Source organism: Phaethon aethereus, assembly GCF_964289735.1.
Source record: "Phaethon aethereus genome assembly, chromosome: 2".
NCBI classification, from domain to species: domain Eukaryota; kingdom Metazoa; phylum Chordata; class Aves; order Phaethontiformes; family Phaethontidae; genus Phaethon; species Phaethon aethereus.
Window position 1 is genome coordinate 108,619,485 of NC_138582.1, and position 16,643 is coordinate 108,636,127.

General features: G+C 36.9%; 1 protein-coding gene across 1 annotated transcript in view; it reads right to left on the minus strand.

Annotated features, from left to right (window-relative positions):
• The window catches only part of RAMP3 (receptor activity modifying protein 3), a gene marked incomplete at both ends in the record, with an annotated part of 52,535 nt that overhangs the window by 22,438 nt on the left and 13,454 nt on the right, over positions 1–16,643 (minus strand). The window contains 2 exons of the mRNA XM_081996696.1: positions 10,491–10,623; positions 13,336–13,365. Of these exons, the coding sequence (XP_081852822.1) occupies positions 10,491–10,623; positions 13,336–13,365 (163 nt within the window). The remainder of the gene's footprint in view (positions 1–10,490; positions 10,624–13,335; positions 13,366–16,643) is intronic.

A 16,643-nucleotide genomic window follows, 5' to 3' on the forward strand; every position in this document is an offset into this window, starting at 1 on the left:
AATGTGCTGTCAACAGTTAACCACATGACTAATACCACATGTATCTTGAAGCAAGAAAATCTGTTTTTTTGCCTCTGCTAAATTAATGTGGGTTATTATGTTTGTGGTCGATCCATTTAGAAAACAGAAATGTAGAAACTGTCTTGCAAACCAAAACAGAAGAACCACAACATTTTTTATGAAGTATTCATTTTTGTAAAACATTTATCTCCTCTTGCATTTTCACTACCTCTAAAAATATACAGTCCATGATATTAACATTGCATAATTGATACTAGTCTATCAAGTATGTCATATTATTTTACCACGAAGTAACTTTAGACAGAAATCTTATGTATTGCTTATTTTGAAATACAGTCTTTAATAATAAGCTCCATGAAGATTGTTTTCTATTACTGATCTTGCCACAGTACAATTCAAAGAGGTCATGAAAGCTGCTGAAAGGGCACATCAGCTGACAGTCATGAGATTTAACAGCAGAGTGTTTTCTAACATCACCTCTAAATTGCTTACATTATTTTTTGCAAGTGATTTTACTCATTAAGATTCATATATTCTTATATCTTGAACTATTTGTTGTTTGACTTGGTAAAGTAAGCACTGACATGCCAATCCTACCTTATGGGTGCAAACTACCAGACATTAGTCCGATGCATCTACTGTGGTACACATCAATTTGACTCACAGCACCCTTGCTAAAATATTGTAACTGGTGTCTTCTGGTGACCTTAACTTCACCAGTGTTGAAAACTCATTCAGAACTTTAAGAAGAAATTATTGATATTTTTGGCAAATGCCAGATTTCACTCTCTTTTTGAGAACAATGACTCATGACAAATAAACGTAACAGATGTCAAAACTTGTTGAAAAAAACACTTGAAAAACTGAGATCTTACATTAAAAACTGAAGAGTTTTCAGCTATTTGTAATGAAAATATATTTTTTTTATCCTGTTTAGTAGCAGGCTCAGAAGATCCCTCTCTTTTCTCACACTGGTAACTTTCATAAAGATTTGTAAAATTATCTGTAAACTGAAGAAGAGGAAGGTCTGAGTTCTTAAAAACCTTGAAGAGATGGAGAATGGGCTGCAAAAGCACACTATTTTGGCATTAAACACTCATCATTTTCTCAGTGGCAGACCCAGAGTCTCCATTGATTTAACAAGAAAGAAACATTTATCCTCAATGAAGAACAAACTCCAGTCATCTTCTCTTCTCCCCATCTTCTCATCCCTGAGTTGAGGCTTTTGTAGACTGCAGTTACAATATGTGTTGTGGTATAAATAACAAATAACATTGTTTTACTTCACCAAATCTGAGCTCTTGGAAGTCTGTGTATTTAATTCAACAGCTTCCCAAAAGATTGGCCAATTTCTCCTTATCCTGTTCTTTCAACCCATTTATTAGTTTCAAGGAAGCTCTTCAAAGCAAAGTTTTCTATGTAAAAAGCAAGATTTTTCAGTGTCTAAAATGAAAACCCAAGAAATGTCATCAGATGAAAAGCTGATGAGGCTTTGCTAGTTTGTAGCATAGCTATTTCTACAATATGCTGCAGAACATAGTGATGGCTTTGCATTTATAAGCAAAATGGTCTGGAGGTCTTCACAGAATTTATAAATGTCAGTGTCCTTTATACATCATTACAGTTCAGAAGTCATACTTAGAATAATTCATTAAAAATTTGATGTTCATTAATGTTTTTCACTACCTTTCTGCATGTAAGGTGGTCACAGCAGGCAATGATTTAGGAGTGCATTGTCATAACTATGCTCTAAAGAGAGAAAAAATACTAGAAATGAGTGTCCAAAGCCATAAGCCTATTCAGTCTTCATCTGGAATTATCAAATATAGATTTCATTTTCACAGCCATGAATTGTATAACATATCCTTCCCTTTCCTATGTAGTAAAGGGGAAAAACTATAACTGCATTAAGTAACCATATTTCAGCCTCTGGTTCTATCAGGAGGAAAGCAGTTATGTGGTAAGGGACTATTCTTGCCTGATGTGGAATCCTGGTCTCTGAATTCAAACTAACCCCTCTAATTCACAGTCATCAGGACATACTCATCTACACAATATAAAACAAAGTTGATTTACTTTCATATAAAAGTAATGGAGATTGACCTGAAATGCAGTTCTTTTTAAAGATTTTCTAATATAGCCTTATTCAGGGAAAAGTTGTGCCTTTACATTAACTTCACAGTGACTTTGTGGCTAGAACAGCTGATCCCAACGAGCAGGTGAATGTACACATTTTAAGCACAGCTTTGCACCTGTCAATCTGGTGACACTTTACAAACTATAGGGTTCTTTCATTTCCAATTTTTTAAATAACAGATGGCAAACATTATTATTTCTGCAATGAAAAATTGCTATTGTCAGCTACCAGCATGAAGACAACACAACTGCTCAACTATGACATTCTTTTCCATTGTTTTACTTGCTCCCACCTAACTGATTTATAAGCTGCTTTGCTTTGCTTTTGAAAAGACAGACATGACTCACAGAAGGAAAACAATAGATTCTTGGGCGTAATTATTACTAGCCTCATTTTGCCACTGCTACCATGATTTCTAGGAGTTTTTTGAAGGATTTTTTAATATAAAATTACTGTAAGTTTTGGTATGTGAAGAGTTGAAAGAAATACACAGGTAGAAAGGATGAAATACCAGCATCATTTGCATGTCACTGAGAGCTTAAAAAAAAAGCAGCAACTGTATCTGTATGGGAAGCCCAAAGGAAGAAGAAGAAAATGCTAGCACCTATCACAGCAGTCCTTGTTTTTCTACACTGCACCAAACACTTAATGGTAAATAGATTACACTGACATGAGGCCACATAAAGTGCAGGTTTCTTCAAACTTCCTTCACAGAGACACTAAGCTGGCAAAGAATATTTTCTTCTACAAAATCTGGACTGACAAAACTGGGAGGGGTTACAGCAGGCTAAATAAGGAATTTTGGTTCCCTACCCCAGTAAATCTTCATGGAAAAAAAGGGAATTACTCTTCAGACACAAACAGTCATACACATCTTTTTTCCTTAATTCCTTTTTCCAATCTGCAACAATCTGTACAGAACATGGGTGAAATACTTTGTTGTCGTCAATGGGACTGAAACCTATTGCTTCTGTTTATAGAATTTAGTTTTGATGTAAAGTATTCTGGGAAAACTACACTGAGACTGTACAGAAAATAAAATAGTTGTTCAGTATGGGGACAGACCTTGGACCATGCTCACAGCAAAGCAGGAGATTCCACCAGGTACACACATACTTGCAATGAATCAGCTTCAGATCTATAGCTAAAGAAAAATTTTGCCCTCTCCTATTCTGCTAAGGACTCAGATTTAAAACTTTGGAAAAATGAGAATTGTAACATCTTCCAGGTGCCGATAGAGCAGTGCCACACAGTCACTGCCTCACATCAAAATAGAGGCTCTCTGGGTGGTGAAGACACGCTTGATGAGGTAAAAAGAAATGTAGGAATTGCAGAAAGAAGTCTGTTACAACCAGTACTTTTTCTGAAACAGAAAAGCCAGATCTTACATGTGTTACATGCGCTACTTTGCTAGAACTCTCTCCCAAAACACAAATTGCTATTTCACCCTTGGCCTCTCAATCCACAGCTATTCCTTGGCTGGTAAACACAGAATGATTGGCTGGGAGCTCCCAGGGTAGCAGGTATGTGCTATGTATAAGGTAACAGACCTTACATACTTGTGAAATGACTACTGCAACAGTGGTATCAGCTTGAAATAACAGAATGACTTACACTGAAATAGATGACACTTGACTAGATCAAAGATAACAATCAAATCCCATATTTCAGTCCAAAAGCAAATAAATGTTACTGAGCCTGGCCTGTGCCCTCAGGAAAAGTTTAAAGGACTCAAACACTGGAAATTACATATCAGCACTATTTTTTTTCATATGAAGTTATCAACTGTTATTTCATTTATTGATTCAGCTAAAGAAAAGCACTCCATAGTTTGCTTCAGACCCATGAGAAATTAGTTTTGGGATGCACTCCTTCGACAATACAAAGCTGTCATGCCTATATGGAGATTTAGTTGACTGTTGGAGTGACAAGATGCATAAGGATACAACTGAGCAACTGCAGCAAAAGACACATAAAAAACATGTAGGCATCCATTTGTCTTTGGTGAAAGGAAGGTCTTTGAAGAAAGATCACTTTCTAGGCTCATTTGACATCACTGTTCTAATGACAGCAGAGAGAGACTAATCAGCTCTACTCAGGGACAGAAGGATGATCTCTTCACTATATCTTTCGCTGTTCAAAATCATGCAGCATCCTGCTCTAGTTTTGATTTCCTGATACGCTTGCCTGAGTGACAGCAATAGGTTCACATTCTTTAGTGGCATCTGCTGCCCAATGCCCCAGACACACAATGTGTATCTTCTGCCTAACAAGTTCTTTCTGAAAGCTGAGTAAATTAAGCATCAACTCTTGACATTTCAAAGAAAGGAAGTGACCTATGACTAAATACCTATGTTATAGTTGTCTTTGCTCTTCCAGCAGTGACCCCTTGATTATTTCTCTGTATTCTTACAGCCTACAAATTTTTATTGCAGAAAAACGGCAAACCCAAACCAATGATAAGGAGATCCACATACTTCTAAACGGAGAAGGTACTTTTATATATTTATCTGTATTTTAGATATAATGATGTAATAAAATCAGGAAAGCTGACTGGCTTGTGCTAAGGTACAGTGCAATTCAGACAGGTTTTAAGTGCTGTCTTTGAATGGAATTACTGGATGCCCTTTTGAAAAATAGCAGTATAACTCTGTCTATAAGGAATGTAACACAAAATTAACCAATACCAAAGTTCAAAGTTAATCTAACAAGAGTTTATATTGTATACAAGTAAAACTCTCTAATTAATCACAGCTCTTTACATATGTCTCTTTTTTGGTATACATTGGTATTAAAGCGTGTTGCCTTGACATGCCATTATATATCTGAATTTCTTACCTCTATATTGTTTGGTCTCACAGCAGCCAATCAACCAGAAATGCATATATGGAGTCCAAAACACATTCTTACTGATTTTTCAAATTAATCTTTTGGGTCTTTTGTGCTTCCTTATAATCACTGTATTTCATGCCATTCATGGAGGGCAGTTGCAAAAGTTTTGGCCTAATATCTTAATCAACCAAGTGAGGCAAACAAATAATTTTTGCTTAAGCAAATAGCATAGTAAACGGTGAAGAAGGAGCAGAAGATGTAGGTGTAGTTACACAGACTGATTTGGATGACTTACAAATGTGGACTTACTTAAATCATATGCATTTTAACGCTGGTGAATGCAAGATAATAGATCCAGAAACAAATAATGTACATCAGACTTACAAGTCACTCTGAGAAGGACTTAAAATCATGTATAGCTTGTCCTCCTGCAATTACTAGGTAGCTAGGAGGGTTAATGCAATACATGAATATTTTGGCAGAAAAAAAATGATGAATACCCAGTAGAATTAGAGGAAAAAATAGGGAATCCGTATATAATAATATGTAAACTACTGCTGGGTGAAATGTTCAATTCTAGACTGGAATCCACTCTCCAAAAGAAAAGATGCCAGAACTTGCAAAGTATTTAAGAATTCTGAAATACATCCATTACTGTCACCAGTTGTAAAACCTTGATCTTAATTTATTAAAAAAAAAGTGATTGAGAGGTGACTTAAAAGTGACTTGTTTGTATTTAATTGGGAAAAAAGGATTTCTGACAACAGAATGAACTTTACTGTATCAGGGAAATATGTGAGAAGGTATAATCACTGGGTACTGGAGTTAGGTAAACCGATGAGAAATAAGACACATTTTCCTCTGACTGTGAACAGTGAACCCTTTGGAACAATCTGTCGATAGACGTAATGGAACAATACTCATTTAATATCTTTTAAATGAAGAGCTGACGCCTTCCCATAAGCGACTCACTCTTACAGGGTTTAAAAGAGTGACTGCTGGGCAGATTACATGGCTATATTATTCAGCAGTGCAGACCAGGTGGCAATAGCAATCTCTCTGGTCTCAAAATTACTGAAATGCTAGTAACTACACTCACAAAAGTTTGGAAAACAGGGATGCAGAAGAGAGAGGAGATACCAGTCATTGGGAGCAGGCCAAAAGCTTAACAAGCCACTGAGAACAAACATGAGCACATTTCAGTCCCGTATTTCCCTAGGGGTTAGTGTTGGGGAGACACAGAGATTTGTTTAGAGATTGTTTGTTCTAGCTAAATTGTTTCCAGGATCTAGTCAGAAGTATTTAGAAAACCCTTTCATTAGCTAACAATAGAAAGTAATCTACACAACCACAATAAGCAACATTTTTTCAGGTCCCTGTAAGACAGCTCTGGGTACTCCCATGTTCATCTGGCCATTTACTTTAGGAATTAGTCATACTTGGTCTCTTGACTACAGTCCCATTGTAATCAGACCAGGAATTATCACATAGATCATGGTGTAAAAAATCTGACTGTTAATAATGGGTCTAGGTTTATGGACAGGAGCAGATTTTACATATTTAGCTGCAGTTGCTAAATATTAATAATATAATACAGTGTTATAATATATGTATTTAAAATGCTACTTTGATCCCTCATCATATCTAAGCTTTCAAATTTGGACAGTCTGACTCAGAGTATTTGTCTCCTAATTTCTCTATGAATCCTCACAGAAAAATTGCAAAAACTAATAGGGAAACTTTCTCCTGACAGTTCTTCTGTAAAACTCTACCTGAAATTCTATGGTTTATATGGGATCATTATACATTTCCAGCAAGATCACGACAGGCCATGGAGACCAAAACTCTTACACTGATTTCCAGTACGAGCAGCCACACAAGACCCTCGTCTGTCTAAAATCAGTCAAAAGGCTGCTTTTTAAAGAACACGAGTTTGTTAAGAATAAAGTTAAGAAATCAGTAAAACAGATCTGTCATTATTAAGTTACCGCAAATTGAAGTCACTGAGATCTCTCTCATGACTGTTTGGCCAAGCAGTGAAGCAATGCAGATAGCTGCTATTTACAATCCCATAACCAAGGACAGCCATTTACCCTGAAGAGCTAAAACTCCTCCATAAAACAAAGAGTTTAGAAAAGAAGCAGATTTCCATAAATGATTACATTTTGATACAAGATACAAAGCCAAATTTTGCAAGATCTTTGTAACTGAAAAGCACCATGCAGAAATTACTGTGTGAAGAAACAGTTTCCTTCACACAAAACTCAGTTTTAACCCACTAACTGATCCAGGTTGACTAATTTTTACTGCTGGAGGCTAGATGTAAAATCAGGGTAAACTAATACTACCTCAATTAAAATATCTGAATTTTAAGTGTCCATGGCTAGAAATACTGTTTTTTCATTAATTTGTCAGAATACTCCAAATAAAGAAGTGTTTCAGTCCCACCTGTCAGGGTTCCTCCAATGAGCTAGAAGAAATTAACCTATATGCTTCTTATATAAAGCACAACGTCAAATCACAATTCACAAATCACTTTCACAAAAGAGTAAAATTCTTTATTGTGGTTTAACCTGGAAGGTAGCTAAAACAACTACACAGCCATTCACTCACTCCCCGCCTCCCAGCAGGATGGGGGAAAGAATTGCAAAAAAGGTGGAACCCATGGGTTGAAATAAAGACAGATGAAAAGGACAGGAAAAAAAAAAATAAAAGAATATACAAAATAAATGATGTTCAGCACAATTGCTCACCACCCTCTGACCGATGCCCAGTTAGTTCCCAAGCTGCAGCGGCTCCCCGGACAACTCCCCCATTTTATACACTGAGCATGACATTGTATGGTAGGGAATATCCCTTTGGTCAGTTTGGGTCAGCTGTCCTGGCTGTGCCCTCTCCCAACTTCCCGTGCACCCCATGCCTTCTTGCTGGCAGGCCAGCATGAAAAGGTGAAAAGTCCCTGACTGCCTTAGCAACAACTAAAAACATCAGTATGTTATCAACATTATTTTCATCCTAAATCCAAAACACAGCACTATACCAGCTACCAGGAAAAAAACATTAATTCTATTCCAGCCTAAACCAGGACATTCTTAAAGGTAGGTGTACATGTGCTGTTCCTTCAGTGCAATGAACTGTTAAGATAAGTTTGTGAGCAGACTGATAATGCTTGATTAATACTTGATTCAGGAAATAAATTCCAAAACATATTCCTCCCTCTACTCTCTCCTAAGCTAGAACTTGAAATATACGTGAGAGCAATAAGTTTTAGAAAACTGTATGTTACGTAAAAATGTAAAAGATTTTTCTTTTGGAAGAGGCTGAAATTCTTCTGGTACTGCATATGGGGAAAAATGAGTAAAGCTTGACCAGTTTCTTCAGACAAAACAATCTCCATAGATAGGCAGAAATTTTCTTGTGCAAGGAATGAAAATGACAACAAAGGGTAAGTGCAATTGGAAAGGATAAAAGCAAGGAGGATTCTTAACTCTAATTGAAAGTCAGGAGAACTCAGAGATTTCAGTCACCTCCAAACCTTGGGAAAATCTTGCACGAAAATATTTAAACTCTTGAAATTTTAGCAAAAGGCTTGAGAAAAGCTGCCTGCTTCTTCATCTGCATTAGCAAAGGCAGAGTCTAGTATTTTGATTTCTGTAGTACCTTTCTCTGCTGCAAGTCCCATTAGTTGAGGACATTTACTGATATGAACAAGATATCAGCAAAGAATTCTGTTTTGTGATTATAGTACAATTGTAATGAAGATCAAATGGAACAAAATTACAGTGCTTCCTTCAAAAGAAGTAAAACAACTTATACCTAGATTAGTTGCAAAATTAAAATTATTGCCCCATAATGTATATATTTTTGTTAAATAAATTTAGCAGTACCTGTATTGCACGGATTTTCTTTTCCTTTGTATACACATATTTCTCTGCCAGATTTGAATGCAATTTCTGCATGCTGGATAGGACGAGCTTAGCTCCTCTTCCTCCATGGTTGGAGAGCTGCACGAGTGCATCTTTCACTCCAGTGCCATGAATTCTAAGAATCTACCTTTTAAAAGGTTGCAAGGTTGTAAAACCATCTAGGGTCTGCTAATAAAAGTGCTAAGAAGGAATAGCATCTAGAGTTGTTAAAATGCTGTTAGAGTATGAAACATTATGAACAGGTGGGACATCTCAATACGGGTGTCAGCAGTAAGTGAAACATGGGGAACTGCTGCAACGTAGCACAGCAGTCCAATATTTCATTATCATCTGTTGTGTCTGTTGGTGATCAACTGTTAAAATCTTGCATAAGGTGGACACAAATTCTTGCATCACATGAAGTGATACTAAATAGGAGACAAGACCAATGATCATATGAGACAAGAACATATCGGGGGCTAAATGATGCTGTAACAGGTGTGGTAACACCTAGCTTGTGGCTACCTGTGTCTCAGGAGCAGCCCCTGAAACAGCACCAGCAGAGTTTCAAATCCAGGAAGGTGTTCTGCTTCAGGCTGGCTTGTACCACACCAGAACTGATTCACTTGAGTCTTGTTTTCTGAAGTGCTGAACACCTGCAGTTTCCTCTGATTTCAGTTGGTGTAAGAGGGTATTCAGCGCTTCCAAAAACCAAGCATTATGCATGAGCAGACACGCTCTGAAGAAGCAGACGCTCCACAAAGCCAAAAATACCACCAATTACACAAGCTCGGTGAGTTTCTTCCAGAGCAGAGTCTGAAGTGTGCAGCTTTATAGAGAGATGTTGAAATACCTCCAGCAACCACAGAACAAGAATAGAGATAAGAAAATAATAATGTCACCCACACTAATGTCAGTCTTGCAGTATTTTAGATATCCAAATCAAATGGGTGGTGCTCACTCTCTCCGTGCTATCTGGCAGGCAAAGAACAAACTGCAGCAGTTTCAACAGGACAAATCATTTTACATTTGGACAGGACAATTTCACTCACGAGGTGGATTACTGAAACAGTATATGAGGAAATGTTCCTGTTGTCTTTACTGAAAAAAGGAAATCAGAGGAGGGAACTACATTGTTACCAACAGAGAAAACAGAATAGTGTGATTCTAAAAGCACATTTCTTTAGTGGTTTCACAGAAAAAAAAATAATTAAGTAACATTTTTCTAAAATGCACAGAAATACTGATTATAAACAAAACTGTCTGAGGTAAAAACAATAGCAGCTAGTATTGATTAGCCCACTGGTCAGTTTTCATTAACATGCTCTTTTTTGTGCACTCTTTGAGTTCAGAGCTGGGTCTCTGTGCGCATGTGGCCGTATTGCAGGGACTCAAGAGCTACACTTAGCCCTCTGCAACTGGCAACCAAATACAGGAGGATTTCAATTTATCTGGAATATAAATGTTTTACATGCATTAGGGATATATCAGGGATGCAGGTGTTATGGTGTTCTTGATATTTGAGGTGATCCTTTTTTTAAAGGACAAACACCATTAAAAAGGTGAGAACTATGAAATCCATAACTAACTCTTACATGATAAATTCTGTCAGGTTGCACCATTTTTTAGAGTCCACTTTCTTCATCATCTCTTCAAAGGATTTTCCACAGGCAGGCAACTTTTCTAACATGAGAGATTCATTGCAGAGATTAGTCTGTTGATGTGCACCTATGTAAAATCAGAGAGCACCTTAAATCTCAAACATTGAAATGGAAAAAGCACAAACACATCACCCACAAACTCCACATAATTCTGCTTGTCACCTACATTGTTGCAAACCTAACATTCAACTTTCTAAACATTTTATAGATAAAATATACCTTTATGTAAATTTATTAAAAACATAACTTAGTATCAAATACTATAGGGTACCATATGTAGTATCATCTTTTAGACCTGGCGTAGAGAAACCTACCTAGTCACTTTTGTAATCTTACTTAGCTTCTACTCATTATTATTACTGCCCATTTGCATTTATAGTTAAAAGCTAACTGAAGTTACTGATCATATAGTAACTTCAGTGTAGAAGGCGTTTCTCAAGCCTGTACAGATTTTTCCCATTGAACTAACCATGGGACTGTAAATTAACTTGGATATCAGAAACATTTGTATATCTTACCAGCTAAAGGGCTCAAAATTCCACAATCACAATTAAGCTTTTTCTTTAGTATATCTTTAGGATATATTAAAGGAATAATCTACCATTATCTGATGTTAATGTTACAAGCATACAGCTACTTGCAAAGAAAGAGTTAACCTTGACTTGAGCAAACCTCTACCTTTCTCTACCTAATCTGTAATGACAACTCCACAATATTTGGAGTCAAAGTCAAAGGTTTTTCTCACCCAGCCCACACCTGTATTGGAATACAAAGATAGTATTTTGGCATTTCTTATAAAAATAAAATTCTGAAAAAATTATGTTCAGATTAACTAAAGCATTTGGTTTTGGTAAGGCTGAAACACTATGTTTTGATTAAGTAGTTAAATATATCTTGCTTTACCTTTATAATTGCCCCTATTTTGATTGCTCCTTTGTATACAAAATGCATACATTTTGCAGAACATTGTACGTATGTCAACATACTTAATACAAATGCCTAAGTTAAATTAGTCAGAAAAACACCAGTGTGATTTCTTCTCTTTACAGCAGCATAAATCTGAGAAAAGGATTTACCTGAACAAAACTGCAACCCTGACAAACCTCTCAGGAGGTGTCAGGCAACCCTCCTGAGAACTCTGCAGAAACAGCTTTTTTTTAACAATAAAGCCAAGAAGAACAGACCACTTTGTACATTTTTAATCATAGAAATAAGTCTAAGTAGAATCAGGTCTTGCACCTTTTTCTTCTGAACCTACATTTTCACTCAGACCTTATTTACACCAGGTAGAGGAGGTATTTCTTTTCCTTCTATTAGTTACTTTGAGAGCAGGATCCCATCATTGCTGAAAGAGCCTGTGGTTCTAATTTTACATGGTGACAGCCAAACACACTGCCAGATGAAGTGAGGTCAAAGGCATGTAGGCATCCACTTGAAGAGAAGTCAGACACAGCCCTCACTCTCAACAGGGCACTGTTCCTCACTATTCAGTCCAAAAAACTTAAGGCAAGATGACTGGTTTCAGGCTTCACAACATGACTCAGCCATCAATCAGAAACTTTAATATCTCCATTCAAAACAGGGCATGTGATTGTAAAACAGGCTCAAGTGCACATTAAGCGTCTCACCCATGAAAGAGGTGCCTCCTCCAGAGCCCAGGCAGGAGCACCTTGCAATTTAACTCCAGCTATCACAGTCGACTCTTTAGTTGGGGAAGTCAATGACTCAGTGATGCCGTGTGCCAAACAAGAGACAGCCATCACATCTGACCAAAGAAATACTTTGCTTTCACATACTTTCCAACAGCAGCAGGTCCATAACTGGACAGCCTACTTTGTACCTGAGACCCCAAGCCTACTATTTCATACAGACCACAAACCTCTCCAGGTGTACAGCTGACACACTGGGACCTGACCTGACCTCCTTCTTCATATCTGATTGTCAGAGCTCTTAGAGCTGACACTAAGCCTTCATCCATGTCAGAAAAAAATCACAACTACAGTTAATCATCAGTGATAGAAATGATGAAAGTTACAAAAGAGGAGCAGCGTAATTTTGTCTTTGGAAAGTTAACATGATAGCATGGACCCTGCCTATTTAAGCATTCCTGCCAATTCATCTAGCAGCTGCAGCTGTTATGAGTTATACTTTCCACACCTAGATCTGCAGATGAGCATTAAAACTGGGCAGAATTCAAAACCAGATATGAAAATTGCACAGATGGCAACTTAAATCCTACACTGATGCTTTGACAAAAGTTAGGCAAAGCCGTCTTCCCTGGCAGGGTATTCTGAACAGCCAGCCATCGCTTGATTTATAACCTTATAAATCCAACAGAATACAAGTTTCTCCTCCATTACATCATATGTACTGACAATTTACTCCAGCCTCTTCCCAGCGGAATGTTTAAATGGATTTTCCATGGCCTTGGTATTTTTGGTTGGCTCTCTTTAGAGCTTCAATATTTTGCAGGATTGTAGAAAAAGCTCTGATTGATAGAGTAATTTGACAGGAACAATCTGGTAATACAAGAGTTTCTGTCTAAATCCCTGGCCAAAGGGGTTCAAAATTATGAATAATTATACAATTTTCCCATCACTATTGAGACTGACCTTTACAAAACACTACAACACTCTGTTCATACAGCCAGTGGACAAGACCAGTTGTAAAAAATGCATGACAGCTGACTAATTGTAATGAGATAGGATGAAAGCACTTCTCAAATGGCTGCCATTAACAAAACAGACATGGAAGTTTGAATTTTAGAAATAAATCTTACCTGCAAATCCAAGTATCACTAGACCATTAACTAGGGGGAAGGAAAAAAAGAGATGAGTTAGATTTCTCCATATAAGAGAATTAGTGCAGATACAAGCAAACTTGAGCATAATTTAGGTTTCAACAGCACACTCAAAATGTTCATTCAAACTTTCATTCCAGTTTTATTAAAGAGTGTGTCTGAATGGAAAAATGAAAATTTAGACAACATTATGTTTTTAAATTCCTTTTTATCTGTACTTTACACAGCTGAGTCATGCAGAATTGTTATGCATCTGTCCACAACATTCTTTCCTGTTAGTCTCCAATGTTAATGATTAGACACAGGGAAATTTTTACTTTAAGATTCTTAAGGGTGAAAAAGTTGGAGAAGATAACACATTCACTCAAAATGTAGGTGAACTACACATTCTAAAGTATAGAAAAAAAAAAGCCCTTTTGCTATTAGAATCAAGCAAGCATAGAATCACAAACAAGTATGTACTCCATTTAGAAATGTAATGCTGTGTTTCATGGTCTCCACCTTTTGCACAGTGAAGTCATACATTCTGAAAAACATAATGTTCAAAACCCATAAGCTTCTCACGTGGACATTACACTAACACAGGTATGTCAGAAGAGCATCCAAATGGAAACACAGACTGTGCCAACAGAAGGAGTCTTCTGATCAGCGATTTGCAGTACATCCAGAGGGATTAGATTAACAGAAGCCCACTGTGTTTGCACAGCTCCAGCCATACTTGGGATTTTGCAAATATAGCTGAGGCATGTGACTTCAATTATTTCTGATGTCCCATGGAAAAAAAAAAAAATGCTGACAAATCTTTATAGTGTTAACCTTGCATCAGAAATTAAACGAGTAATTTCACACAGATGGGTGCCTCCTGCTCCTTGTTTATACCCTACGTCTCACTCCAGTAAAATGAATCAAGATATATGTAGCAGAATATCAGTTCAAATCATATGGATCTAGACTGTGCATTCCCTGAGACATACCAAGCCCTTGACTGAGTTAATTGCAAATTGTTGTGTACATACATCTGAGAAGATTTTAGATCCTTCTAAGGAACATATTTTTTTCTTCCAGACAAGCATTAATCTCTGTCTTAGTTACCAATGAGCCAGAATGCATTGAAACTCTGAAGAGAAGGAATGAATGTATCAGAAAATTCTGTTGCATTCAAAGTCACAGAGCTGAAACTCCCTTATACATGCTGCTAGCTGTCTCTCTTTCACAAATAAGAGCACTTTTCTTTCCAGGCTATTAGCTGTTATACTAGTAAATATAATTGAGTCTCTGGGTAGGTTTTTCTTTAATCCTCACTTGAAAATGTGCTTTACCAACTGCAGAAAACTGAAAATCAAATTAAAAGCACACGCTTTATGAGGAAACCAAATCCAACCATTCTGAGGAAACAGTCTAGATTCACAGAGGTGCCCTAGATGCTCCCCTTGAGGACCACAGACTGCACCTCCAATTATTACTCTATCAGTTCTTATCACTGATTTCTAAATCCTTCATAGTTATTGCTGCAGTAATCCTCACGAAACCACGAATTTACAACAAGAGAGAACTGGTAAGAGAAAACAATGCGTTTGTGTTTTACAGACGAAAGGTTGAGTGACTAGCCCAATGTCAAGCAGGGAAGCTGTGATAAGCCAAGTACCGAATAAAGGCTCACAGGTTTGTGCTCACAAATCCCCCTGCTCACAGGAAAACATGCTTTTTGCATTTTCTAATCTGCTTATAACAAAGAAACACAGGATGTTTTGCACCTACCTTCAACCAAAAGAACCTAGATACCATAAGAGAAGGGTAAAACAACAATCCAGACTACCACATGCTAGCATGCCCACCTTTCTTTCTTTTCTTTACTTCCAGATATTCAACTCATAATAAAGATTTAATCAGGGGACTATAACTTGTTGGCCGTGATCCTTTACACAAAAAGTATTACATTTCTAGCAGCTCTTTTAAGAAGGGGCAAGTTCAACTTATTTCTTGAAAGGTTGATGTCATCACATCTCATAGAAGATAGACAGAGGAAGCCAAGTGGGGTCACAGTGTTGGAAAGTGTTGCCAGGATGCCAAAATGAACAGTTGCTATACACTTGTTCCTGAACCAACATTTAAGAGAGGGGAAAGGAGGTTCAGTTGAACTGTACAAGTTGCCTGCAGGTTAAATAATGTTAATAATGCAATAATAACAGCAATGGTCTTTAACTTTTATTTTCTCTGTACACTGTAGCAGCATGTACGATTGCCCCTAGCATTAGTGCAATCAGATGCAAAGGGACCAACCAGCTTGAAGCCAGAGGAAGAGGTGAAGGAAAGTACCATGGAATGAAAGATGAGGGGAAATAGGTTTGAGGAGCCTTTGGAAAGAAAAAGAAAAGATAAGAAAAAAAGGTTAAAGGAATAGAGAATAAGAAAACCAAGTTTTTATTAACAATCTACTTCAAAATCTTGTATATGAAAAAAAAAGAAAGAAAATCTGATCCTAGACCTTCACTGCAGCTTCTTATTAGCTATTGTCTATTCTCCTTTTGTAAACATTCTTCTGACGTTAAAAAGGGAATTCAGAATGGGGTTCATAGCAATATGTAAATTCACTATTGGGATACATGAGAGGGTAACTGTCCTGTAATTTTTCAAGTATATAAACTTCTGGTTTTCTGTGAAATGAATAAATATTTTATTTTTCTGCTATACTGTTATTATTTACTGGTATTTTTTTGCCCAGAGGCTTAAAAGTAGCACTGAAAGTGTTTGTATTGCAACTGCTTCATAAATCTGAAGGAGCATATGAATTGCTACATGTACTTCCTAATGAACGTTCCTCCAAACACTTTGTAAGAATAATTTTGGAAGCATTGTATCAGTATGTAAGAGGGAAATATTAGAATATTATTTACCCTTGCCTGAATATTTCTTCAGGATTCTGCAATTACTTACAGGACAGTAAGATTTTTGAGCAGCTCCAATATTTCCTTAGAATACAGATATCAAATAATTCTTGTTTTACCTGACAGCTGTGTGCAGCTTTTCACCAGCAATTACAGCAGTGTAATCCCATGTATATTCTTTGAAATTTGTGATGTCTGATTCAAACCCTATTTTTAGCAAACCTAATTTTCATAAGAAAAAAAAACACATATAATGAACTGAAGTTAAATCATATGTAAAGACCCTGCTTCTATACCTGAAGGTACAGAACCACTGAGGACTGATGATTGACGTACATTGACTTACCAGACATGACAACCAATTTACTGAAACAGATTTCTCTTAACACCCACAGTGCCACT